At 46.2% G+C, this 25,579-nt stretch overlaps 1 protein-coding gene across 3 annotated transcripts in view; it reads right to left on the bottom strand.

Annotated features, from left to right (window-relative positions):
* The window catches only part of KIF16B (kinesin family member 16B), a 1,618,961-nt gene that overhangs the window by 440,805 nt on the left and 1,152,577 nt on the right, over positions 1 to 25,579 (bottom strand). For all 3 annotated transcript variants that reach the window (XR_015296683.1, XM_086927730.1, XM_086927729.1), the window contains exon 22: positions 2,088 to 2,138. Coding sequence is in view for 2 of the 3 variants with exons in the window: in XM_086927730.1 (XP_086783856.1) it covers positions 2,088 to 2,138 (51 nt within the window). In the remaining variant the exon portion in view is untranslated. The remainder of the gene's footprint in view (positions 1 to 2,087; positions 2,139 to 25,579) is intronic.

The following is a 25,579-nucleotide window of genomic DNA, read 5'->3' on the forward strand; positions in this document are numbered from 1 at the left end:
ATAGTGCGTTAGCATTTGTTTTACAAGGTTCTACATTCAAAGTAAATATATAAAATGATTTTACAATAATATTTAACATAAAAATATATTTAATTTTTTTTCGAGTTAAAAAAACGTTTTAAAAATGTTTCCCCATACTTTAACATAGGGATACTCCATTGTCATGGCAAATATTTCCCGACAGCAAAGTATAGGAAAAATAAAACAATGCATATTTAACTCGGAAATAAATGTACAAAATATTTTATGTAAAAATATAAATACATTTTGTATATTTGCTTTAAAAGTATAACAGCATATTTAAATTCATACTGAATAGTTTCAATAATATTCTTTTAATTTAACATTATATATGGGTGGGTTTTCTTTTAAGTCTCTATCTCAATTATTTTCAATGGAGGGTTTTGCAGTACTAGTGGCTGACCATAGGTATTGCTGAACTTTCTACAAAAGTGTAAGTTACTACAGAAGTGCAGTCTGTGAATACCAAAAAGTAGTAAACTTACTCAAAAGTGTAGTTTGTGAATCAGGCTTTAGTAATGAAAAATCCACAGGATCTTCCTGTTTCAAACAGAATTGCATCCTTGGTACTGTCAATGGTGTACAATAATGCTACAACCTATCAAATGATTCATTATTAGCACCAAAAGAGCTACGATCTGGGAACATTATCACATATAAAATTCCCAAATCCTGGAGAAGACATCTCAAGATGTTTTAATCATAATGTTAATTATCATTATGTACCCTCAAACAGTAATTAGAATTATATCTTCAGTGCTGACAATGGTGTACAAAGTAAGAACATGTAAGGCTGTTTCAGTAAGGGAAAGACTTGGGTTTCCTCTTTTATTCTGAGTTTACTTTTTAGCAATAGATACACACAGAGCGAATGAAGAGATGACTTGTCTTTCAAATGATTTTAGCAAAACAACTTATAAGATCTTAAGTATTTCAACTAAACATATTACTAGCAAAATCAGCCTACAGAATCACACGAAAGGAGGATTACCAAAATGTCATAATGGGAACAAAATTTAAAAGTGTGATGCTCAAGAACAATCATTGCCATGAAGCATGTGGAAATATTTTGTTGACTGTCAATGTTTAAAATTGTTGCAACCCAACAGACTTTTTCAGGCTACTCTTCAGTGTAAATGCAACAGTTTTTTAGTGGCTAGGAAAACCTTATGTATTCGTCCTAATAATAATAATAAAAATTCCTATTTGTAAGGCATATCACCCCTTAAGGTTTCAAAGTGCTAGGGGCCGTCGGGGAGATTAAGTGAGCTATTGCCATAATTTACATGATTCTGAGCTGAGCTGCCACCGGGGATTGAACCGTGAACCCCACGTTCTGGAGCCTGCCGCTCTGGCCGTTGCGCCACACCTCTCCTCATTCGTATTTTCAGCAGCTAGGAAAACCATATGTATTCATAAAGTATCATAATTCAACTAAGGTAACTATGGTTTGACACTATTTTGACCAAGCATAATTGGGGCAAAAACCTCTATAAGCCTTAAGGAATGGCATTGCAAAACAAGTCTTTAAGGTAATACTGAAAAACAAATCAGTCTAAATACATGCATCTGTGACTAGTCTCCAGACGTAACAACGCAGAACAACACACAACTCCATAAAAGGCCCACAAACGATATGAGGCAAAACTTGTTTTTTCACTCTAGAAGTTTACAGGAGACAACAACTTCTAATGGAAACTACAATTTGATCAAAACTGATGGTATGATGGCAAATGAAGTCCCCATTATAAATGTCAAAGTAAGAATATTCATTTGATGTCTGATGATAAAATGCTGAACTGAATTTAGATAGACTCAGGAAAGGGATACTACTACAAATCAAGAATTGCAAAAAGCACCTCCACCAAAGCAGCGTGCAATTTCAACCCAATTTCCAAGAATCAAAAAGAGCTTTTTAGTGTTATATAAATAGCACTAACTATTCTATTGAAGTATAGATTATGCTGTGAATTTGTTAATTAAATTAGGCAAGCAGTATGATCATTTAATTAGTGAACGAACTGGAATTTTCAGAATTCTACGCCCATCTATTAAGAATCACATACCTCATACTTTAGCTTGCGTTGAACAATGCCATTCTGCACGGTCTCATTTTCCTGAAACAAAGAGATATTTAGGCTCCTCAATATGTTTCTATATTTTTTTAAATATGTTAAACTGAAAGTGAATCTGAGTTGACACATGAAAAACAAAACAAAAGATGAAAAACTTTAAAGAAGGGAAGAAAAGGATCAAGTTAGGAACCTGAAGTAAACCAGTCTCAACCTCCTAAATACCATGACCAACCAGAATATACTGAGTCATAAAATTCTTTGCATATTAAAACTACAACTACGTACAATCTTGTCCCATAATCTCTTTAAAATATATTTATCAATAAATGTTCAACCATTTAATAGAGATAAAATCAATATCATACACTTTATAGAAATGTTTCCAAAAAAGGGAGAGAGCAACCAACCTTCAAACGTTGGGGACGAAGGGATGGCTCTAGAATAACCTACCTACCACCTTTACAATAAATACACACAATCTTATTGAAAGATGAATCCAGTCCTTAAATCATCAATTTGATATTCAGACGTACAACTGGCCAAAGGTACATGAAATTCTTTCAAAGATTATCCCCAGCAACATAGCAGTGAAATCGCAACACACCAACGTGCATGAATGCTCCCCATATACTACACCATTCCGTTGCCTCCTATTGCCATTTATTAGCATTTCAGCAATCCTGATCAGGAAGTAATACAAACATAAACGTATGTGAATTGTACTATTATTTGATTGCCAGAGTATAAATATGTACAAGGGACAACAAGGGATCTGATTAGAATGTGTAAGAACAGGATTTGCATTTGTAAAGATACCATATCCAATTTCTCTACCACTGTCTCCAACATTCAAGGCAGTGATGACTCCTCTCAAAGCATCCAAACACTTGACAAATTCAGTAGTCAAATCCACAATTACTGTATGGTCTAAAAATATGTTTTAGTTGTCGCAATCTTTCACTTCCATCCCTGTATAAAAATGTCTGACAATAGCTTTTGAATAAACAACAAAAAAACTGCCTGTACTGCCAATTATTCTTGGGGTCTTTTTTAGGTGGGACGTATTGACGTGTAACAATATGTACCGTAGACTTCTTATTCAGTCTGAAATAAATCTTGTAATTTTATTTTCTTATTTTCTCATATCAAATTTTTTTTTTCAATTTGAACAAATTTTACGTTTACAATTTTTTTTAAACATTTGCACCTTACAATATACATATGTATACACACTCTCACTGTTTCTCACACTCTTCCCATACGCACCTACACACATACACAATCTATCTACAACATATTCCTATGCACCCTATTATAATGTACATTTCAAATTAACAGCCATAGAATCAATGTTCTTATTATTTTCAGTTTATATCATATATGAACAATCCTAAGGCTGTGTGAAGAACTGGTCTATGCGTTTCGAACTCCCTGAGTAAGGGGGGTTCTAATTAGAACCACGTAGCTGTGAAAAAGAAATTACAGAGGTGTGCCAAGTTGGGGATGCCCTTACTCTCTTTTTGATTTAGTTGTAGACCACTGGCGGGGTCTCTTACCTCATCAATGATGGACTGAGTAATCACAGAGACTACAATACAAAACAACAGAAAACGAGATTGTAAGATTAAGTATTTCAACACCTTTTACTTCAACACACACTAACTACCTGCATCTAGTTGTTAACTTGGTAGTTACTTACAGAGGCAAATATGGGTTTCTTTTACTTCAATCTTGGTTTTGGTCAATGGGACATAATATCCTATCAAATTGAAATAGGTTGAGAAGGACATTAATTCCTTGTCACTGTTGGTCATTCAAAACATGGAATATCAGGCGAAGGAGACTTACAATCAAAGAAGGGAGACTGCGTTTTTTCATATTGTGGTCGAGCACCTTTGGTGCCCTAGGAAAATGAGGAATGAGGGCAAATTAGTATTGGCTCAGCTCGATGCCTGCACCCAAGGGAAATTGTGTGTCGCGGGCAGCATTTGATCGTCTTCTTGATGGACAATAATATCACTCAGGTTCAGTCGGGAGGATACTGGCGTTTGACTGATCCTTTTTCCACATTGCGCGTTCACGTGATTTAAAGGGTTGATGGAAGTCGTAGTTTTTACGTCGCCGAAGGAGGTCTGGTGCGTTCACTCGGGGCTCTATTTAGTGTAAAAAGGCATGTTTTATTTCGCCGACACTTGTATTTGTATATCTTCTAATCCAAAAGTATATAAATCTATTGGGTCTAATAAGATTTCTTCTTCGCGCGGTCACGTGATTTAGAAGGTTGATGGGAATTGTAGTTTTGATGAGCCGAAGGAGACATGGTGCGTTCACTCACGGCAATATTTGTTGTGAATGACAGGCTTTATTTCGCTGGGACTTGGATTTGTATATCTTCTGGTCCAAGAATGTATAAATCATAACACCTGCAATATATTAGAACAGTCCTTTGTTTTTCATTCAACCTATAGTGATCACGTGGTTAGAAGGATTGGTGGGAGTTGTAGTTCGTGTCGCCGAATGAAGACTGATCGATTTCCTAACAGTATTAATTGTTGTCTTTGGCAGAGACCTGCAGTATAGTATAAGAGAAATAAGAATGTCAAAGTCTTCCTTGAGATGTTTTTGTTTTTGTCACTGTGCCATACTGCCTGATTCATCCAAGATGTGCAAAATATGTAGGGATTACCTGATTTCTGAAACCCAAGCCAAAGCTAGAAACCCATCACGGAGAACTACATTCTATATTGTATTAAAAGTTCTCCTGGTGGCCTTTTAAAGTAATGCTGGTTATTTCGAATGTCCTTTCTTAAATGAGATGGCATATTATTATTGGTGATGTGTGTGTGTAACATGCGCAGGGAACCAATCAGGGGTCTAGATCAAAATCGGTTACTATAATCTATATATTTCTGACATTTCATTCAAGCCATCAATTGCCGTATTGAATTTGACAATAAGCATAGCCTCTTGTCTCGATAGTTTTTCTTCTATGTTTCCTCTTCTTTGGTCATGTTCAACTTTGGCGATTACTGTCCATCTGATATCCTTATCAGTGTGGTTGTTGGTTTTCCAATGACTAACTAAAGGAGCTGTTTGAATATTTTTTCTTATTCTGGATTTGTGTTGAGTAATGCGTGTTCTTATCTCTTGGGATGTTTTCCAGATGTATAACATCTGACATGGGCATTTAATTCCGTAAATTACATTTCGTGACTTACAGTTTGTAAAGGCCTCATGTTTCCAAAATACTTGATTATGTTCAAATAGGATGCCTTCATCTGTGGTTGGACAGCATACACAGGTGCCGCATCTATAATGACCCTGTATTGGTGGATGTCCTAATAAGGATCTAACTGAAGGTTGGTTTTTGTTGGTCGGAACGACTGCGCGCACCAAGTGATTGGCAATGCTTTGGTCCTTTTTGAAAGCAAATAATGGTTTGCACCTTAAAGATTCCTCTATATTCTGTACAAGATGCCAGTTTTGATTAATCACCTTTTTTAAGAGATTAGAATTGGGGCAAAACGTTGATACACAAACGATTCGTGTGAGCGGAGTTTTCTCTTTTTTCTCTAACAGCACTTCTCTTTGTGTCCACCAAGCCCGTTTCATGGATCTCTTGAGAAGCGTTTTTGGGTATCCACGATCAAGTAGATTTTCTGTGAGTTTAGTTGCATGCCGCATGTATTCATCTTTGTGATGGCAATTCCTTTTAATTCTTAAAAATTTCCCAAAAGGCAAATTTTCTTTTAGATTTCTAGGATGATTGCTTTTGAAATGTAGTGCATAATTGCGATCCGTTGGTCTTTTGAAAAGGGTGGTAACTAGTTTTCCGTCCGCTGGATAGACCTCTAAGTCTTTTGAGTAATTGATACTGAACTTTATTTCTTCTGTCCGGTGATTCAACCACTCATGGAATCTAAGAAGATTTTCTTCATCACCTGTCCAAGTCATAAAGACGTCGTCTATGTATCGACACCAGTTGGCAATAAACTCTACAAACGGATTGTTCTGGTATATATATATATATGATATAAACTGAAAAAATGAGAAAATTGATTCCAGGCTGTTAATTTGAAATGTACATAATAATATGGTGCCTAGGAATATGTTGTAGATAGATTGTTGTATGTGGGTAGGTGTGTATGGATATTGTAAGGAGAAAATGTTACATTTTTTGTAAATGTAAAATTTGTTAAAATTGAAAAATTGTTTTTGATATGAGAAAATAAAATTACAAGATTTATTTCAGACAGAATAAGAAGTCTATGGTACATATTGGTACACGTCAATACGTCCCTTCTAAAAAAGACCCCAAGAATAATTGGCAGTACTGGCAGTTGTTTTGTTGTTTATTTATAAGAGGCTTGGCCTTGCTTCTTTGAAGCCCTAGCCCAGTCTTGGTATCAGCATGACAATAGGTTTTGGGCATTTTCAAGGTAAGCTTCTGTATCCTGGAAGCTAAAAGATCATAGGAGAAAAGTGAAGTATGAAAGAACAAGTTACTTACCTTCAGTGACGCTCTTTCTGGTGGATATTCTCTCCAAACATCAGATTCTTCACCATAGGAAAATCCTCCCAGGTGTCAGACTGGATGGGGAATCTCAAAAGAAGTATTAATGTGTGCGGGTAGGTAGCATTGTATGCCTCCGCAATGACATTGTTCCACTCCAGAAGTGATGAGTGGGCCTGCACCCAGGTGCTCTGACATCAGTTGCTTTCTAAGGTTCGTCTGTGCTATAAGAAGCCAATCCTGTCAAAAATTGACTTGACCGTGGTGTAGAGCTCTAGTTTGGGACCTTTGTAGTTGGGAAAAGAGCCCACTCCAAAAAAAGGAAAGGGTTAGTGAGGAATCTGTGGTTAAAGTATCCACAAGCAAGAGTTACCATGGGTAAGTTATTCTGATGGATAATTCTTTTTTGTGTTCCAAATAGTGTATTATTTTCTTAACGACAATGTGAAATAAAGAGCTTAAAATACTTGCATACAAATGTTAGGCCCAATAAAATACAGGAATAGTATCCGTTGAGATCCTCCACAGCCTTGTACATATGGTGGAGAGAATGAAACTAATCAAGTAAATATCTTGGCAGGTAACATGTGACAGTACACAACAGTAAGGGTAACAATGACTCCTTTCAAATAGTAGGTACACGAACAGGAGAGTCATATTGGGTGTCAAGAGATGGAGTCCTGTGAAATATTGGTGTTGGTGAGGGTTCTAGTGGGTAAAACTAATGAAAATCAGTGAAACAGATCAGAAAATGGGGGAAATGCAAGAGAGTAGGGGAATACGCCATGGGGGGGGGCAGTAGATATGACAGGAATAAATGATCCAACTTCACAGAGTGAAACTTGAGGCTGTTAGATAAACTGATCAAGTGTGTGCCAAATAGATTGAGTAGGGACAGAATTCCCTGATGAGAGGGCTATGTTTTATATATACTTCTGAAATACGTGACCCATGCCCACAATCTGATAAATACTTCAAATTGTAGGTTCCTTACCGTATGAATAGATGCCAAGGCAGTACCTCTACACGTGGTGAGTCTGTGGAATGGTTCAGCCCAAAAGGCCTATACGACGGATTGGGCAAATGCCAATCCCAACACACCTGACTGCAAGGCAATAGTGCTTTGTGAATGTGTGCACTGATGTCCACATAGCAGCCTCACAGATATCCAGGACAAGCAACCCAAGTGACAGCACAATACTAGCAGCCTTGGCACTAGTGGGATGAACCCACAATCCCTCACGAAGTTGCTTCTTAGCCTGGAGCAGATTTTTATGTAGAAGACATACACCTAGAGATGGTTCCTTTCTACACTGCCTCACCCTGCTTCACTCACCTGAGAAGCCCACAGAGTTGATAGTAAACTAGATGGCTCCAAGTACGATCTATGTAGAAACTGAGGCTCTCTTGGGGTCCAAAATATAGAAAGTCTTGTTCAAAAGGGAACTTACACTTTTGGTGTAAGTTTACTATTTGTTTTGCTATTCACAAACTACAAGTGTTGTTTTATGTGTAGTACTTTTACGACTGGAGAACACCACACATAAAAAGAATAGACAGTTTCTGCAGTCATAAAAACATTACATGTAAAACTACACTTGTAGTTTATGAATAGCAAAAAACTGTAAAATTACACCAAAAGTGCAAGTTTACCTTTGTTGATAAGCCCGCAGTCTCTCCTAATTTGAGGGGCGAGAGGGGGCAAAGAAAGTCGGAACAGGAATAGCCTACTCGATGTTGGAAGGAATTACTACCTTTGGCAGGAATCTAGCTCAAGTACTCAACACCAGCTTGTCTGAGAAGAAAAAGTTACTCACCTGCGGTAACAATCTTTCTGGTGGATCCTCTATCTATTTGTAGATTCTGCAAATGTGTAATAATCCCAAGCGTGAGGCTAGATCTGGAAACTTCAAAGCTTTCATGTCTCCAGTAGGGTGTGCTCGATTCGTAACCACACCGGGAGGCGCTTCAGATGACAATACTGAAGCCACATAGCACCAACCCTCAAGCAAGAACGTCTTTTTCCATCCATGTTTTTTAAGCTTTCTAGGCTAGTGGACGAACTGACAGTAGTGCAGCCCCAAAATATCAAGTGGAATATTTTTAACTTTCCCAGTAACATATCCATCAAACTAGGAGGCCATAGGGTCGGTGAGGAAACTGCAGATAGATTATCCACCAGATGTGCATTGGGTCAAATGGGGGTAAACATCCAAAAAGTGAGAATCAAATTCAAGCCCACTGTGGCATCACAAGTGACTTTGTTGGAAATGTGTTGTTAACCTTATGAAATCTCATCAAACCAGCTTATTTAAACAAAGAAAGCTCATTTGGCAAGCTCAAAAAAGCCAAAAGGGCTGTCAAACAACCTTTAACAGTGCCCAGCACAAGTCTTTGCTGGGTCAACAACAAAACAAAAAAACAATGACAAAACAAACAACAACACTTCAGACAGCTTAGCTTGCGAGAGTCAATTTAACAAGTGCCACACCAAGCCACAACCTTGACCCAGCACCGAGTGTACCCCAGATTTATAGATAGACTCCTGGCTGCCAGAATCTCTTCAACATCTTTAGGATGAATATCAGAAGGGGGCTAGCTGTCACTGCTCAATCTCCATGCATGAGGGTTGAAAATGTAGAAGCCTGGGTGCAGTACTCTGCCCTATTTCTGAGACATTAGATCACATCATCTTGAAGTGGCGGCTTCATTGGAGGGCATTTCCTTATGCCCAGAAGGTCTAACTACCACACCCTAGTGGCCTTACTCACAGCCATCAGGAAGACTTGGGCCTGGTAGATCTTAATCTTCTACAGAAACCGAGCCAAGAGGGGTAGAGGCAAAGTCATGTAAGAGCCCTGAATCACATTTCAAGCAGAATGTGTCTCGAGAGAAAGTTTTCTTGGGAGCTCTAGTGCTCAAAAATGCTGACATTGCGCCTTCAATGCTTTGGCGAAGAGCTGAAGACAGGATTCCCCCCAAATGCTGGAAAACGCCTTACACCACCGCCGGGAGTAGGTGTCATTCGTGATCCGTAAGTCATCAGCAATTGAGTTTGTCTGCCCTAGCTTTTAAATATCCAGCTGAGTTTTTTACAATCAGAGAAATGCCATGGTGAGTCAGCCACTTCCAAAGGCGCAAATCCTCCTGGTACAGATCTCCAGACCCCACTCTGCCCTGCTTGTTGCAGTATCGCGTGGCTGTAGTGTTGTCCATGAGAACCTGAACCATCCTCCCTCTGATAGATGGTAGGAAGGCCTTCAGGGAAAGCGGATAGCACTCAGCTGTAGAAATTGACAAGGAGGGAGGTTTCTGCTAGGGGCCAGAGTCCTCTGATCTCAATCTCTTCCATATGGCCTCCCCATCCCAGAAGTGATGTATCCATGACCACTGCACCTCTGGGAGGTGTAGAGCAAGGGGTATGCCACTGGTACTGTGCTGAGACTTTAGATCCTACAGAAGCAATTGCATGTGCCATCTCAAGTAGTATCAAAGGGAGCTCTGATTAACAGGAGCATCGTCTAAGTAATCAGGTGTGACTTTGGCACTTTCAAAGGTTCACCATCGTCTGGAGACATAAGAAAGAGTGTATACAGAGGTATTAGCCCGACACCGGAAGAGAAGGTGTCGAGCGCAATGCGTGTACCAGTAAATCAATCAGATTCAAAACAGTTTCAAGTAAAGATAGTCAATTCTAAAAGTAGTTAATAAGACACTGCTACAGCAGTGTCTTACCTATATCTCATGCAGTGTCTGTGGGCAGATAGTTTTAAAGTTTATCTATGGGTCTTTGGGACAGAGCACAATGACAAGACAGCACGTCTATACTTTTGCCTTTGAGCATTATTTACCAGCAATTGACTCAGGAAATTACAGTGTGCATTCTATCATCTGTTTCAAGTCTTCAAACACAGGGATGTGTGCCACTTTGACTCTTCTGTTTTGTCTGCACGAAGACAAGCAATCTGCAGTGGCAGTGAGCATGTGCTTGGTAAGGATCCCTTAGGGTGGCACAATTATTGCTGCAGTACTTAGGGACCCTCTTTAACCACAAGGCCCTTGGTACCAGGGGTACCTTTTACGAAGGATTTATAGGTGAGCTAAAGGGGTGCCAATTGTGGAAACAAAAGTTACAGAAGACCTGGTTGGCAGGGACCCTGTGTACTTCCAGTTGAATCATTTTCAAAGCAAAAAGTGGGTGTTACCCATGTCCAAAAGAGGCACTTTCCTATATGGGTAATCTTCCGTGGAGGGATGGGGCGGAGTGTAAAAAGTAGGCAGAATTATGGTTTGGCCTACATGAAATGGAGTGACCACTTTCGGAAGCTCTTGTACGAAGCACCACTCTGTCTGAGTTGATGTTAAGATACAGAGACTTGGATGACGAGGCCTGAAGCTCACTAACCCTCCAGGCAGATGTTATTGCTGCCAGGATGGACTTCTTAATGGTAAGGAGCCTGAGAAAACTGTTATATAAGGGCTCAAACTGAGTGCATATTAGGAACGTCAGGACCAGATTAAGGTCCCACTGAGGCATAATGAAAGGAGAGTGAGGAAACATGCTGCAAACCTTTCAAAAACCTAGGTACAATAGGAGATTGGAAAAGGTAAGGTTGGTCAGGCAACCGAAGAAAAGCAGAGATTGCAGAAAGATATCCCCTTAACTGTGCCCAGAGCAGAACCCTGCAGGGCAAGAGAAAGCATGAACAGGAGAACCTAAGAAAGTGGGGCAGAAAGGGGATCAGTTTGTCTGTCTGAACACCATGCCACAATTTTTGCCCAACAGCAGGCATAAACCATCTAGGTAGAGGGACGCCTGCCTGCCAAGATAACGTTACAGTCTTTGGGAGGAAGGTCGTAAGCTGTCAACTGTTGCCGCTCAATCCCCGCACTAGATGGCAGAGCATTGATAGGTTTCGGTGGAGAACTCTCCCATGCAGCTGCGTTAAAAGATCCTCCCGAAGGGGCAGCCTGATCAGAGGACTGAATGCCATTTCACCAGCTCGGGATACCTGACTCTCCCTGCCCAATACGGAGCCCCAAGGATGACTTGGGCCTGGTCGTTCCTTATCTTTTTGAGAGCTCTGAGCAAGGCTTGTATGGGCAGAAAGGCATACAGGAGGCCTAAGCTCCACTCAAGACGAAAAGCGTCTCCAAGCGAAAGCTGCCTTGGAAACTCCAGTGCGCAGAACTGCTGACATTGAGCGTTCTCACCTCCAAATGGAGATACCAAGTTTACCTGCTCTGGCATTCACAGAACACACCAGGTGTTGAATCAACAGGGATGTGCCCTGCTGTTCCAGCCATGTCCAGAGACGCAGGGCATCTTGACAAAGGGTCCACAATCCCATCCACCCTACTTGTTGCAGTGGCACATGGCAGTGGTGTTGTCCATGAACACCTGCACTAGCCTTCTGTGGATGCAGGGTAGAAAGGTCTTTAATGCAAACCAGATTGCTCGGGGCTCCAACAGGTTGATGTGGAGTCTGGATTCCGCCGGAGACTAGGTCGTCTGCTATGTTCCATCCCAGAAGTGGCGCATCTGTCACTACTTTGAGACGGGGTTGGGGGAAGGGTCTTCCACTGACCCAATCATGGTTTGTAAATCATCACTGCAGATCTTTCGCAGATTCCTCCGAGACCTGGACCATGTCGGAGAGATTACCCTGATGCTGCGTCCACTGGAACTTCAGATCTCACTGTACAGCCTGCATATGCCACTGGGCATGTATCACCAGCAGAATGCAGGAGGACATGAAGTCCAGCAGCTTCAGAGTCTGTCTCACCAAAATACAAAATAGAGGCTTAAACATCCGTATTATTGCCTAAATACCCTGAACTCGCCAATCAGGAGGATAAGCCAGAAACTACACTGTGTTCATAACAGCTCCGATGAAAGGGAGCATCTGAGATTGAGTCGGTGTGACTTTGGCATGTTGATAGTGAACCCCAGCGAATACAGGTCGTCTGCCATATTCGGGAGGTGGGAGTCGACAGCCTGGGGAGAAGACACCTTCAACAGCCAATCATCGAGATCGGGGAAGAATAGCCCCCTGATCTCCGCAGATGAGCTGCAACCACGACAATCATATTGGTGAGCACCTGGGGTGCTGGTGAGGTAAAAAGGGAGCCGGTAATACCTGTGGGAAGGCAGGAGATAAAGGTGGAAACAGGAATCCTGCAAGTCCAACATTACCATCCAGTCTTCCAGATCCAAGGCATACAGGACCTGAGCAAGAGTGAGCTTCTTGAATTTCTCCTTCTCGAGGAAGAAATTGAGAGAGAGCACCTGTCGAAGATACGACAAAGGCCTCAATCCTTCTTGGGCACCAGAAGTAGCAAGAATAGCAACCACACAAACTTCCGGCATCAGCACTCTCTCTATGGCTCCTTTGACCAATAGAGCAGTCACTTCGACGTGGAGAAGAGAAAGGTGGTCCTTTATCACCCTGATGTAAGGAGGCATGGAGGGAGAGGTGGTCTTGAAGGGGAGGGACTAGCCCCATCGGAGAATCTGCAAACCCACCTGTCCGATGTTATGGACCACAAGTGGGGCAGCTGATTTCGAATCCTGCTGCCCGCTGGGTGCCCATGATGGTAAATGGCCAGACTAGCCGGGTTTGAAGGCTGTGGTGGCTGGGAAGGTTGGAGCAGACTGACATGACACCTTGCCACATGACCCATGAAGTCTGTAGGAACCGCGTCCATGACTACGCAGAGGCTGGAAAGCTTGCACTCCGTGGTGGCTTGGTGAGTAAGGACGCAGCTGTAAGCCCCTTCCGTGGTCACGGCTGTAAGGAAAGGTGGATTGAGGGTGGCAAGTGGCCGTAGAAAGGTGTAAGGACCTGGCCTTAGCCCCTCTAAATCTGCCTCGTCTCCGAAGAGACAGGAGCCATTAAAGGGCATGTGCATGAATGAGGACTGGACATTTCCAGAAAGCCCAGTAGTCCTACTACTAGGTACGGTGTCGCAGGGCCAAGTCGATGAAACTGCTCTGCCTAGTGAGTTGGTGGTGTCTAATCCACAGCAAATGGTTAACTTAGCTGCATTCTTCCCATTGGCAACAACCAGGGAGAGCACGCCCTGGGCGTCCTCCAGCACAGTTGCCAGCACTTGCGCAACTGTATCACACAGGGCGTGGGAATAGTGGCCAAAAAGCCATGCAGTGTTCATAGACCATAGTGCCAGGCTGGCGGAAGAAAACATCTTCTTCCACAAATTGTCCAGCCTCTTGGATTCCCTGTCAGGGGGTGCGGTAGTTAGTGTGCTAGAGTTTACATGGGACGCTGAGGCTTGAGCCACCAAGCTTTCCAGGGTAGGGTGTTGGGTGAAGAGGTTTGAGTCCCCTGGAGTGGGCTGTGTGGGCAGACAATTGTCCTATTTACGGGAGCCCCTGGGTTGGGCTTGGACCAGGTCCCATATAGGACATCCATGAGGGCTTTGTTGAATTTATTTATTTATTTATTTTTGACATTTTTAAAGCGCACTGTTACCCGAAGGTGTCCTGGCGCTGACTGATCGCTAGTGGGCGCGGGCAGGGGAGTTAGTGTGTAAAGAGCCAGGTCTTAAGGGCCCTCATGAATGTGAGCAAATCGGGGGATCTGTCTGAGGCTCGAAGGCAACGTATTCCATGCCTTGGCGGCTCCCAGGGATAGACTTCTGCCTCCCCAGCGGACTTTCCTTACTCTAGGGACTACTGCCAGCCCCTTCTCAGCTGATCTTAGAGCTCGCACTGGCTTGTACCACTGGAAGAGAGGGGTCATGAATTGGGGCCCCAGGCCATGCAGCGCCTTAAAAATCACGCCGAGTGACTTAAAAGCAATTCTTTTACGAACAGGCAGCCAGTGTAGCTTTACAAGGTCCTGAGCTACTGAGACGAACTTGGGGGTGCCAGTGATCAGACGTGCTGCTGCATTCTGCAGGATTTGAAGTTTGTTTAAAAGTCCCTGCTGGGCATTCAGTAGCAGACCGTTGCAGTAATCTAATTGGGACATCACCAGTTCGGTCCCTACTGTCTTCTTGTGTTCCACCGGAAGAAATGGCATGACTTTCCGGATAGTTTTAAGCACATAATGGGTAGCCGAGGATAGTGCATTGATTTGTGGCCTGAAGGACAGAGAGTCGTCCATCAGGACACCCAGATTTTTTACCTTCAAAACCGGAGTAGGGGGGAGACCCCATTTCCTCTGGCCACCAACGAGGGGACCAAAAGTTATCTCTTGACCCAAACAGCAGCACTTCTGTTTTTGCAGAATTGAGCTTCAGGCAGTTTCCTGCCATCCAGTTGCTCACCTCCCGCATGCAGCATCCTAACCGTAACTTGTAAACTCTCAGCTCTGCATTGAGCAGTTTTTTATCCTCTTCCTTATAGTTTTTCCGCCATAATCTTTCTAATTTTTTACAGAGAGTTTTATGGTCCCTGATTTGTTCTGAGAACCAAGGGGCGGAGGGGCTTTTGCAAGTGGAATGATGGATAGTTGGGGGCGCAATTTGCATACAGGCGGCCTCCAGCCAGCTCGTGTAGTCTGTAGCTGCTTCCTCCACATTTCTTGTGGGGGGCAGTAAAGAGGTTTTGAGGTTTTCAAAAGGCCCTCCAGTGTCTTGCCTTCTATGTTTTTCCATTTCGTAATCTTTTTGGGGGGAATTTTAGTCTTACTCGGGGTGGATGGGGGGCTAAAATGATATTGAAATGGACTGCGGCATGGTCCGACCAGGAGACCGGCCATGACCTCTAGGTTAGGATGGTTGGAAAATATGCCCTCTAGGGTATGCCCTGTCTTATGAGTCGTGCCACGGGCCATTTGCTTTAGCTCTACCCCATGTAACAGATCTAAGAGGTCCTGAGTGTCCGGGTCAGAGCCATTCTCAAGGTGAAAATTAAAATCCCCAAGTAGCGTGAAGGAGTTGGCGCAGATAACTTCTTCTAACAGGCTACTCAAAGCTGAGAAAAAAGGTGCTTTAGCACCGGGCGGCCTGTAGAGTAGGCAGCCTCTGAGGGTTTGATGGTCAGAGAGCATGAAGTTGAAGACAAGCGCTTCATCTAAGACGGTTACACCAGGCTGCACTATCCCTCTGAGGGATTTATGGTAGATAATAGCCAGCCCACCGCCTTTCTTCCTTTCTCTATTCTGTGTGAAACAGACATAGTCCGGGGGAGTAGCAATAACAATGTCTGGGCCTGATGCTGCGTCTGTCCAGGACTCTGTTATAAAAGCAATCATAACCTTAGAGTCCTGAATGAGCTCCGCCAGCTCGGTGCTGTGTTTTACCAGAGATCTGGCATTAAGTAGCATGCATTTCACGATGGCCGGCTTTTTTATCTCAATAGTATTATGTGGGACCCTGGAGGATGGTAAGGATTGCCAGAGTACCTTGGGAAGGATCTGCTTACAGTTGACACAGTGATGGGGAAAGGACGGCAGGTCATCCACCATTGCAATGGTGGCGCAGCGTTTTGTGTCAGTGTTGCGGCCCATCATCAGTAAGGTATTGCGGTTGCAGACCTGCCGCGAAGTAGATTTTAAAGCCACCTGGCCAGGGGTCCCGGCCCTAGGCACGGGTCCGGCGTGGACGGGCGCAGACGGGCTTGCCTTTGGCGCGCCCGCTGCGCTCGTCCGCTGCGCTTCCTAGGCCAGGGCGTCATTTTATGCAGGCAGGGGCGGGCGGGGCGGAGCACTAGACTGCTCGCCCAGCTCGTCTTCCTCACTCAAAATGGCGGGACCGGTGGGGCGATATCGCAGGGTTCAAGCCCTGATAGTGCAAATGCGCAATTTTAAAATCCACAATGAAACAAACACACTGGATTAAAATTCATTAGCAGCAAGATGAGAGAGAGTCAATCGAGTCCCGGCTTCCGCCTCAGGAAGTGAATGGGAGTGAAGATTCTGAGAGGGACACTCCAGGTTGCAGCTCCTCTGTCAAGACATTGTTCTTGACTGCCATTGAGGGTAGACTAAGGTCAAGGACCTCAGGCACCTTAAGCCCCACTCCCTCCTCCGTAGTCACAGAAGGGGGGGGGTGCAACATATCCTCAAAGCAGTACTCTGCAACTATTTGCAACTAGTATTTAAGGTATTCTTGTTCATAACTAGGTCCCTGTAGCCGGGCCCATGCACCATTGTAGTCAGCCTGAACTTGTGACTATTTGCCGACCCAACGCAACCGAATAACCACAGTTGGAGATTTGTGCTTTTTGGCGCCATTTTCACCAAAATCTTCAGAACTACATATCTCCGGTGCTGCCGGTTGGCTGTTTGTCATTTTAGTTCTGATTTATGGGTTAAAATGTACTCTGTGTTTCTAACTTGGTGTGGGATTTTTCTTGTGCTGTGTTTTCACTTTATTACTGTTTGAAGTACTTCATAAATACTTCACACATTGCCTTTGAGTTAAGCTGTACTGCTGTGTGCCAAACCACCAGGGGATTGAGCATAGGTTCGATCAATCAATCAATCAGGGGATTTATAAGTGCACTACTCACCCGTGAGGGGCTCAAGGTGCTGGGGGCAGGGGGGGGTTGAAGCTCCGGTTCAGTCCAAGCGCCAGGTCTTGAGGTTCTTCCTGAAGGTGTGGAGGGTGGAGTGGCATCTGATGTTCACTTGGAGCTCGTTCCAGGCTTTGGCTGCGACGTAGGAGAAAGCTCTTCCTCCTGCTCTGGTTCTGCGGATGCGGGGGGTTTCTGCGAGGGCAAGGTCTGAGGAGCAAAGGTTCCTCTTGGGTACATGGAAGGAGAATCTCTGGTTGAGGCATATGGGTCCGATGTTGTGGAGGGATTTGTAGGCGTGGGTGAGCAGTTTGAAGGTCACTCTTCTCGGCGGGGAGCAAGTGGAGGTTACGTAGGTGTTGGGTCATGTGTTTGTGCTGTGGGGTACCGAGGACGAGCCTGGCTGCAGCGTTCTGGATGATCTGTAGCCTGTGTAGGAGAGCTTGGTGGATTCCGGCGTAGAGGGCGTTGCCGTAGTCCAATCTGATGGTTATGAGTGTGCGGGTGATGGTGTGGGTGATGGTATTTCTACATTCCGGGGGTATCCATTTGAAGGTGTTTTGGCGAATCCGAAGGCAGTTGAAGCTGGTGGAGGCGATGGAGTTGATCTGGCGGGTCATGGTGAGGGAGGAGTCGAGGATGATGCCGAGGTTCCATGCAAGGTCTGTCGGGGTGGGCGGACTCCCGAGGGCGGAGGGCAACTAGGTGTTTTCCCATGCGGAGAAAGAGGATCCGAGGATGAGGACCTCCGTCTTCTCTCTCATTCCTTCCTGGAAACAGAGTCTGGTGTCTTCGGGGTTCTTTGTGAGGGAGAGGATGAGCTGGGTGTCGTCGGTGTAAGATACTATGCTGAGCCCGTGTTGTCTGACGATGGCGGTGAGGGGGGCCATTTAGATGTTGAAGAGCGTGAGGCTGAGTGATGATCCTTAGGGAAATCCGCAGTTGATGTGTGGGTTCGGAGAGGAAATGAGGGAGTCTGACCCTCTGGGTTCTGCTGGAGAGAAAGGAGTAGTTTCTTACCTGTAACTCCAGTTCTGTAGTAGGGGCATCTCTGTTATAGTCATAATCTAGGGAATAGTCCTGCTCATGTGCGGGGACCCCGGAGCAATCAAAAATAATCTCTTAAGCTGTCTTTTTGTGCAGTCCTGCATAGACACTTAAGAGAGAATTTAAAGACAATAATGCAGCCTATACCTGTTAGGCTACACTGTCCAGTACTTCAACTAGATATTCCACCAATACCATATTCAGCACAGCCTGCCAAGTTTCCTTCTTAGCAAAATTTCCCCTTTTACCAAGAAAGCCTCTGGAATGATAGAGAGGAAGGGGTGGACAGACAAGCCCTATAGGCTGCCATTATGTGGCTCAAAAAGGGATACCGTGCCTTTAAGAAAACTTTCTAGAACTCTCAGTATCCCAGAATGCACAGCAGGTCCCCTCCACTTTCAGTTCTTTTTGAAGGCGTATAAAGCTAGACCTGTAGCATTCAGTACATGAACATCTTTCTCCACCGGGGAGGAGGGCGGGCGCTTAAGACTATAACAGAGATACCCCTACTACAGAACTTGAGTTACAGGTAAGAAACGACTCCTTCTGTAGTAGGGGGATCTCTGTGTATAGTCATAATCTAGTGAATAGAATGGCAAGCCCATCCCAAACACCAATGCGGCGGTGGAGAAAAAGAAAAAACAACAATACTACTGTGCGAACAGATTTCGCAGCGAAGCCTGCCCAACCTGAGCATCTGCCCTGGCATCAGAGTCCAGACAGTAATGCTTAGCAAAGGTATGGACCGACTTCCAAGTGGCAGCCCTGCAGATCTCTGCAATGGGAACATTACGGAGCAAAGCTGTCGTAGCCGCTTTGCCCCTAGTGGAATGAGCCTTAGGCTTACCTCCTAAGGTTTTGTTAGCCTTTGGGTAACCTAACTGGATACAGGACACAATCCACCTAGAGATGGACTGTTTAGAGGTAGCAAGACCAGTCCTGACTGACCCGTAGTTGATAAACAATTGGTCTGACCTACGAATATCCTTGGTTTTATCCAAATAGAATTTCAACACCCTTCGGACATTCAGGGAATGAAGAGCTCTTTCCGCTGGAGTGGAAGGATTCTGATAAAACGTAGGCAAAGTTATAGGTTGGTTGACATGGAAGTCAGAAATAACCTTAGGAAGAAATTTAGGGTGAGTACGCATCACAACCTTAGCAGCATGAAATACAGTATAAGGTTCCTAGCAACACAATGCCTGAATTTCACTCACCCTGCGGGCCGATGTAATGGCCACGAGGAACGCCACCTTCCAGGACAGGTGCTGTAGCGAAGCCTTATGAATAGGTTCAAAAGGTTCCTTCATCAGTCTGGACAGCACCACATTCAATTCCCATGAAGGCGAAGGAAAACGAACAGGAGGAAACACTTTCTTCAGGCCTTCCAAAAAATCCTTTATCACTGGAATCCGGAAAAAGGAAGTCTGTGAAGGGCATTTTCTGTAGGCAGTCAGAGCAGCTAGATAGACCTTAATGGATTGAAAATTAAGGCCCGACTACGCCAAATGCAAAAGGTATGGAAGGATGACATCTTCCTTACATGTCGTCGGATCATAGTTCTTGGACTTGCACCAGATGCAGAATCTCTTCCACTTGTAAGCAAAGGAAGTCCTAGTAGAAGGTCTCTTAGCCTCCTTCAGTATGTCCATACAACCTGCGGGAAGATTCAAATGGCCATATTGCACTTTCTCAGGAGCCATGCCGCCAAACTCAAAGATGAGAGGTTGGGGTGTACCATCTGCCCCCGAACTTCGTGAGAAGGTCCGGCCAGCACGGCAGCCGTATGTGTGGAAGAAGATACCAGTGAAGCAGGTCCGTGAACCACCACTGTCTGGGCCATTCCGGGGCAATTAGGATCATCCGCGCCCTGGACTGGGACAGCTAGATGAGCACCGCCGGAATCAGGGGAATGGGTGGAAAAGCGTACAGAAAGCTGTTCGACCAGTTGATCCATAGCACATTCCCCAGCGTCCCCTGCTGATAATACCTGGATGTGAAGTCTCGGCATTTGCGGTTTTTGGCGGTGGCGAACAGATCTACGTCTGGAGTGCCCCACCTTGCGAAGATGTCTCCGAGTACTTCGTCGTTTATGACCCATTCGTGGTTTTCCTGAATCAGTCTGCTCAGTGTGTCCGCCTGAACATTCTGCACACCTGGCAGATGGGTAGCCGTTATCGTCAGTCCTCTGGCTAGCAGCCAGTGCCAGATCGCCTGCGCCTCCTGCGACAGTGTGCGCGATATCGAACCCCCCTGATCGTTGAGGTAATACATCGTGGTCGTATTGTCCATCTGTACAAGCAGAGAGTTGGTCTGAAAAGACGGATGAAAGGCCTTCAGTGCCAAGTGAATAGCTCTGAGTTCCAGGAAATTGATATGATACGTGTACTCCATTGGGGACTACTGTCCTTGTATCTGTAACTCTCCCGAATGTGCTCCCCAGCCCTTGAGAGAAGCATCTGTCACGATGGTCTGAGTGGGAATGTCCTTGTGGAAGGGAACCCCTTTGAGGAGGTTCTCCGCTGAACACCACCATTTCAGAGACTTGAGAGCATGCAGAGACAGTCGTATCTTGTCGTTCCAGTTCCCTCGCCTCTGGTCCCACTGATCCTCCAGACACTCCTGCAGCGGTCTCATGTGTAGCCGTGCGTGTGGCATGAGGAAGATACAAGAGGGCAGTAGAGAAGGCACCGTCCTCACTGTTGTACATGGAACAGTCATAGGAGCCTGAGCCTTCCGAAGGAGTGATAACTGTCTCTCCTCCGAAGGAGACACGCTTTTGGACAGCGTATTGATGGAGGCTCCCAAGTACTGTAGACACTGGACCGGAGTCGGGACAGACTTGGACATGTTGATGTGCAACCCCAGCTTGTTCAAGAGAACGGACGTCTTCTGGAAGTGTGCTTGAACTTCCAAGAAGGATGATGCCTTGATCAACCAATCGTCCAGGTACGGGTAGACAAACACCTTGTTCTTTCTCAGGTGTGCCACTACCACTGCCATGCATTTTAAAAAGGTCCTGGGCGCAGACTTCAGCCCGAATGGTAGTACTGTGTATTGGTAGTGATTGGCGTCGACTTAGAATCGCAGGAAATTCTGATGTTTCTGTGCAATGGGCACATGGAAGTATGCATCCTGTAGGTCTATCACGCACAGCTAGTCTCCCCTTTGCAGTTGAGGGTAAATCTGGTGCAGAGACAGCATGCAAAACTTTTCCCTGCGAATTCATTTGTTTGCTTGTCGCAAATCCAGAATGGGCCTGAACTCGTTCTTGTCTTTCTTGCGTACCAGAAAGAGCCATGAGTAAAGACCTCTTCCCCTTTGTGACAGAGGGACGTCTTCTATCGCCCTTTTTCTTAACAGGGGATCGGCCTCCGCCTGGAGCTCGCGCAGCTGAAACTGCGAGCAAACCGGTGGAATTGCTGGAGGCAGGCTGATGAACCGAAGACTGTATCCATTGCAAACAATATTCAGCACCCTCTTGTCCGGAGTAATTTTTCTCCACTCTGCCAGGTAGTATTGGGCACTTCCCCCCACCGGAGTGTGTAACGGATGAGGGGGAAGTAACAGCTGAGGGCCTAGACCCGGCCGGGCCTTTGGTCACGGTGGCAGATTGCTGCCCACCCCGGCCCTTCTGACGTTTTTGGGAGGACCTCCTCTGGAACTGCTGCTGTTGTTGCTGTCCAGTTTGCTGGCCTCCTCGTCCTCTGCCCTGCGCCCCGTACCGTCTCTGGAACAGGCGGTAGGTCTTCTTTTGTTCCTTGGGCTTCTCCAACTCGACAGCCGTCAGGGTTTCAGCCCCTGCCTTCATCCGGGCCATTTCATTGTCAGCGTGCTTTCCAAAGAGGATCTCGCATGAAAAGGGTAAGTTGGCCACCCTCTGTTGGGCCTTAGGTTTCAATGACGTAAACCACAGCCAGGCATGACGTCTCTGGTTGACTCCATGGCAGTACCCGTGGGCTGCCACGAGCGATGAATCCGCAGCTGCGCTGATCAGTTGATTAGAGACCAGCAGCCCTTCGTTCAAGATCTCCATGACATTCTCCCTCTTCTCCTTGGGAAGGAGGTCAGCAAACTGTTGGAGGGACTCCCACAGAGCCCGATCGTACCGTCCCAACAACGCCGAGGCACTCGCTGCCTTCATGGAGGTGGCGGCCGTCCTGCAGATCTTCCTGCCTGCTGAATCCATCCAGCTGCTCTCCTTGTCTGGAGGCACTGTAGAGGACGGGGTGGTTGCATGTTGTTTCCGCGCCGCTGTCACTATCACCGAATCTGGAGCTGGATCCACCCTGAGAAATGCTGGGTCTGAGTCAGGAGCCCTGTACTTCTTTTGTAGCCTGGAGGGGGCTGATTTCGTAGTCGCCGGAGTGAGGAACAACTCCCTGGTGGGCTCCACCAATCCCGGCACTAACGGCTACAAAGGTCGAGACAATTGCTTCTTATGAAGGGTCTCAAAAATGGCTGAGGTCGTTGGCATGGGCACTGTAAGCGTGATGCCCAGCTTGCTCGCCCATCTCAGCAGCACATCCTGGAAGGAGATAATGTCGTCCACAGGTGACACCCTCGTCCGAGGGGATTCCGACAGGGTAGGTGAGTAGTCCCTGGCGCTGGACGAATCCGTACGAGACCTAGACCTGCCCCTCCTGTGGCGCCGTCTAGATCTAGTAGATGAACGACGGCGACTCCTGGATCTCCCTCTCCGTCCGGAGCGGGATCTAGACCTCCTCGGCCTTGGTCACTCCGCAGGCCTGACCGGGAGCCTTGGAGGAAGAGGCCCTGTAGGCGGAGTCGGAAAGTGTGGCAACGAGGCCGACCTCGGTGGAGCAGGCGACCGCCCATGAGGTGGCGGAGGCGGAGTCGGTGGCAGCCCATGAGGCGGCGGAGGAGGAGGATGATGAGGAGGAGGTGGAGGTGGCGTCTGAATCCGAGGGGGCGGATTCTTTGGCAACGGAGGCAGTGGTGAAGGCAAACTCGGTTTAGGGGGCGAGTATACCACAGAGTACACAGAACCCGGAGACTTCTCCAATCTCCTCTTCTTCCTTGCCTGACCTGACTGGGAGACCGAGAGGCCGGGCCCCCTGTCGGTGAACGACGTCGCCGCTGTGCCCCCGATGATCTGGAGGAGCTTCTGTCGTCAGAACGTCTCCTGGAGGACAATGCCTTCCTCTTAGGCTCCGAGCGCCTCTTAGGCATCGATGAACGCCTTCTCGACGCCGACGATCGGCGTCTCGACGTCTATGATCTATGTCTCGACGTCTGAGTTCTCCTTCTCGACGTCGAAGATCGCTGTGACTTCGAAGCTCTACGTCTCGACTTCGATCTTCTCGATGTCGATCTTCTCGACGTCGACGATCTCTTCTCCGACGTCGAACGCCGAATCGTCGTCGACCAGCGGTGTCGCCTCGACAGCGAGCGCCGGCGTGGTCGTGACCTCTCTCGACGTCGATGTCTCTACGACGACAATGAATCTGTACTCGACGTCGACCTCGACGTCGAAGCCGCCTCGACCCAGAGCCCTGGGGAGACAGGGAACAGACCGTGGTCATTCCTCTCGACGCCGACGTTGAGGCTATCGACGTCGGCGAGCGCCGGCGCGGTCGGACCTCTCTTGACGTCGATGTCTCTACGACGACAATGAATCTGTACTCGACCTCGACGTCGAAGCCGCTTTGACCCAGAGCCCTGGGGAGACGGGGAACAGACCGTGGTCATTCCTCTCGACGCCGACGTTGAGGCTATCGACGTCGACGGAGACCGGTGGCGTTTTCTGGCCTTCTTCTCACTGGGGAGCCCCCCCAGAGGCCTCAGCACGGGCAGATAAAGCAGTTCCAGAATGCCCAGACCCACCTTGACCTTGCTGTCTTCTTTGCTCCAGTCCTTGGAGAATGATCTTCTGTCTTTCCTTCAGGATCCTGGAGGAGAAAGTCTGGCAGATCTCACACTGCTCAGGAACATGTGCAGAAAAGAGAAACAGGATACACACCTCGTGTGGATCGGACTTGGCCTTCTTCCTAGAGCACTCAGGGCATTTATCAAATAAGGCAGGCATATTTGATTAATGAGGGCTCAGAAAAACACCAAAAATTAAAGAAGGCACAAAAACACGTCGAGTGAACACACTCTAGCACTTTAAAAGTGCAAAAAAATATTAAAATAAACCCTAAAAAGGGAGAGCTCAATGGGTCCTGCTAGCAGGAGCCGGAAAAAAGAACTGGACGTGGAGGGGACCTGCTGTGCATTCTAGGATACTGAGAGTTCTAGAAAGTTTTCTTAAAGGCACGGTATCCCTTTTTGAGCCACAAAATGGCAGCCTATGGGGCTTGTCTGTCCACCCCTTCCTCTCTATCATTCCAGAGGCTTTCTTGGTAAAAGGGGAAGCTTTTATATGAAGGAAACTAGGCAGGCTGTGCTGAATATGGTATCGGTGGAATATCTAGTTGAAGTACTGGACAGTGTAGCCTAGCAGGTATAGGCTGCATTATTTGTCTTTAAATTCTCTCTAAAGTGTCTATGCAGGACTGCACAAAAAGACAGCTTAAGAGATTATTTTTGATTGCTCCGGGGTCCCCGCACATGAGCGGGACTATTCACTAGATTATGACTGTACACAGAGATCCCCTACTACAGAAGGATTGGTTCCAGGATCGGGCGGTCCCCCGTATCCCTGCGTTGTGGAGTCTGGCTGGGAGGGTGCAATGGGAGACGGTGTTGCAGGCTGCAGAGAGGTCAAGTAGGATGAGGGTTGCAGTGTGTCCCGGTCTAGTAGCATGCGGATGTCGTCGTGGCAGCGAGGAGGACCGTCTCGGTGCTGTGGTTGCTGCGGAATCCGGATTGGGAGGCATCTAGGATGGAGTTTCCTTCGATGAAGGTGGTCAGCTAGGTGTTTACAAGTCTCTCGGTGACTTTGGCAGCAAAGGGGAGGAGAGAGATGGGCCGGTAGTTTTTCAGGTCTGTCAGATCGGCCGTGGGCTTCTTGAAGAGAGGTTTGACCTCAGCCCGCTTCCAGTCGTTGGGGAAGATGCCGGTTTTAAAAGAGGCATTGATGGTGCATCCTAGTTCTAGTGTGATGGCAGCCCTGTGGTAGATATGCAGTGGGCAGGGGTCCGTGAGGGATCCCGAGTGGATATTCTTCAAGGTTCGCTATGTGTGTTCGACGGGGGCAGGATTCCAGGAGGTGATGATCGACTCTTTGTCGGTGGTGATGGAGGGTGGGGTAGTGTCCGACGTCTGCTCGCTGAATTTGTCGTAGAGGGCCTTGATTTTGAGATAGAATTAGGAACTGAGCTTGTTGCAGAGCTCCTGGGATGGTGTGATGTCTTTTTTTTTTTTTGTGTCCTTATATATGCCACCAGATGTTATGACTCTAGATAGGATCTCTCAAAGCCGCTAGCACAAATCATTACTATGCGCCCTGGGATTTTATGCATAGCGGTATAAGAT

Source organism: Lissotriton vulgaris, chromosome 6, assembly GCF_964263255.1.
Source record: "Lissotriton vulgaris chromosome 6, aLisVul1.2, whole genome shotgun sequence".
NCBI classification, from domain to species: Eukaryota; Metazoa; Chordata; class Amphibia; order Caudata; family Salamandridae; genus Lissotriton; species Lissotriton vulgaris.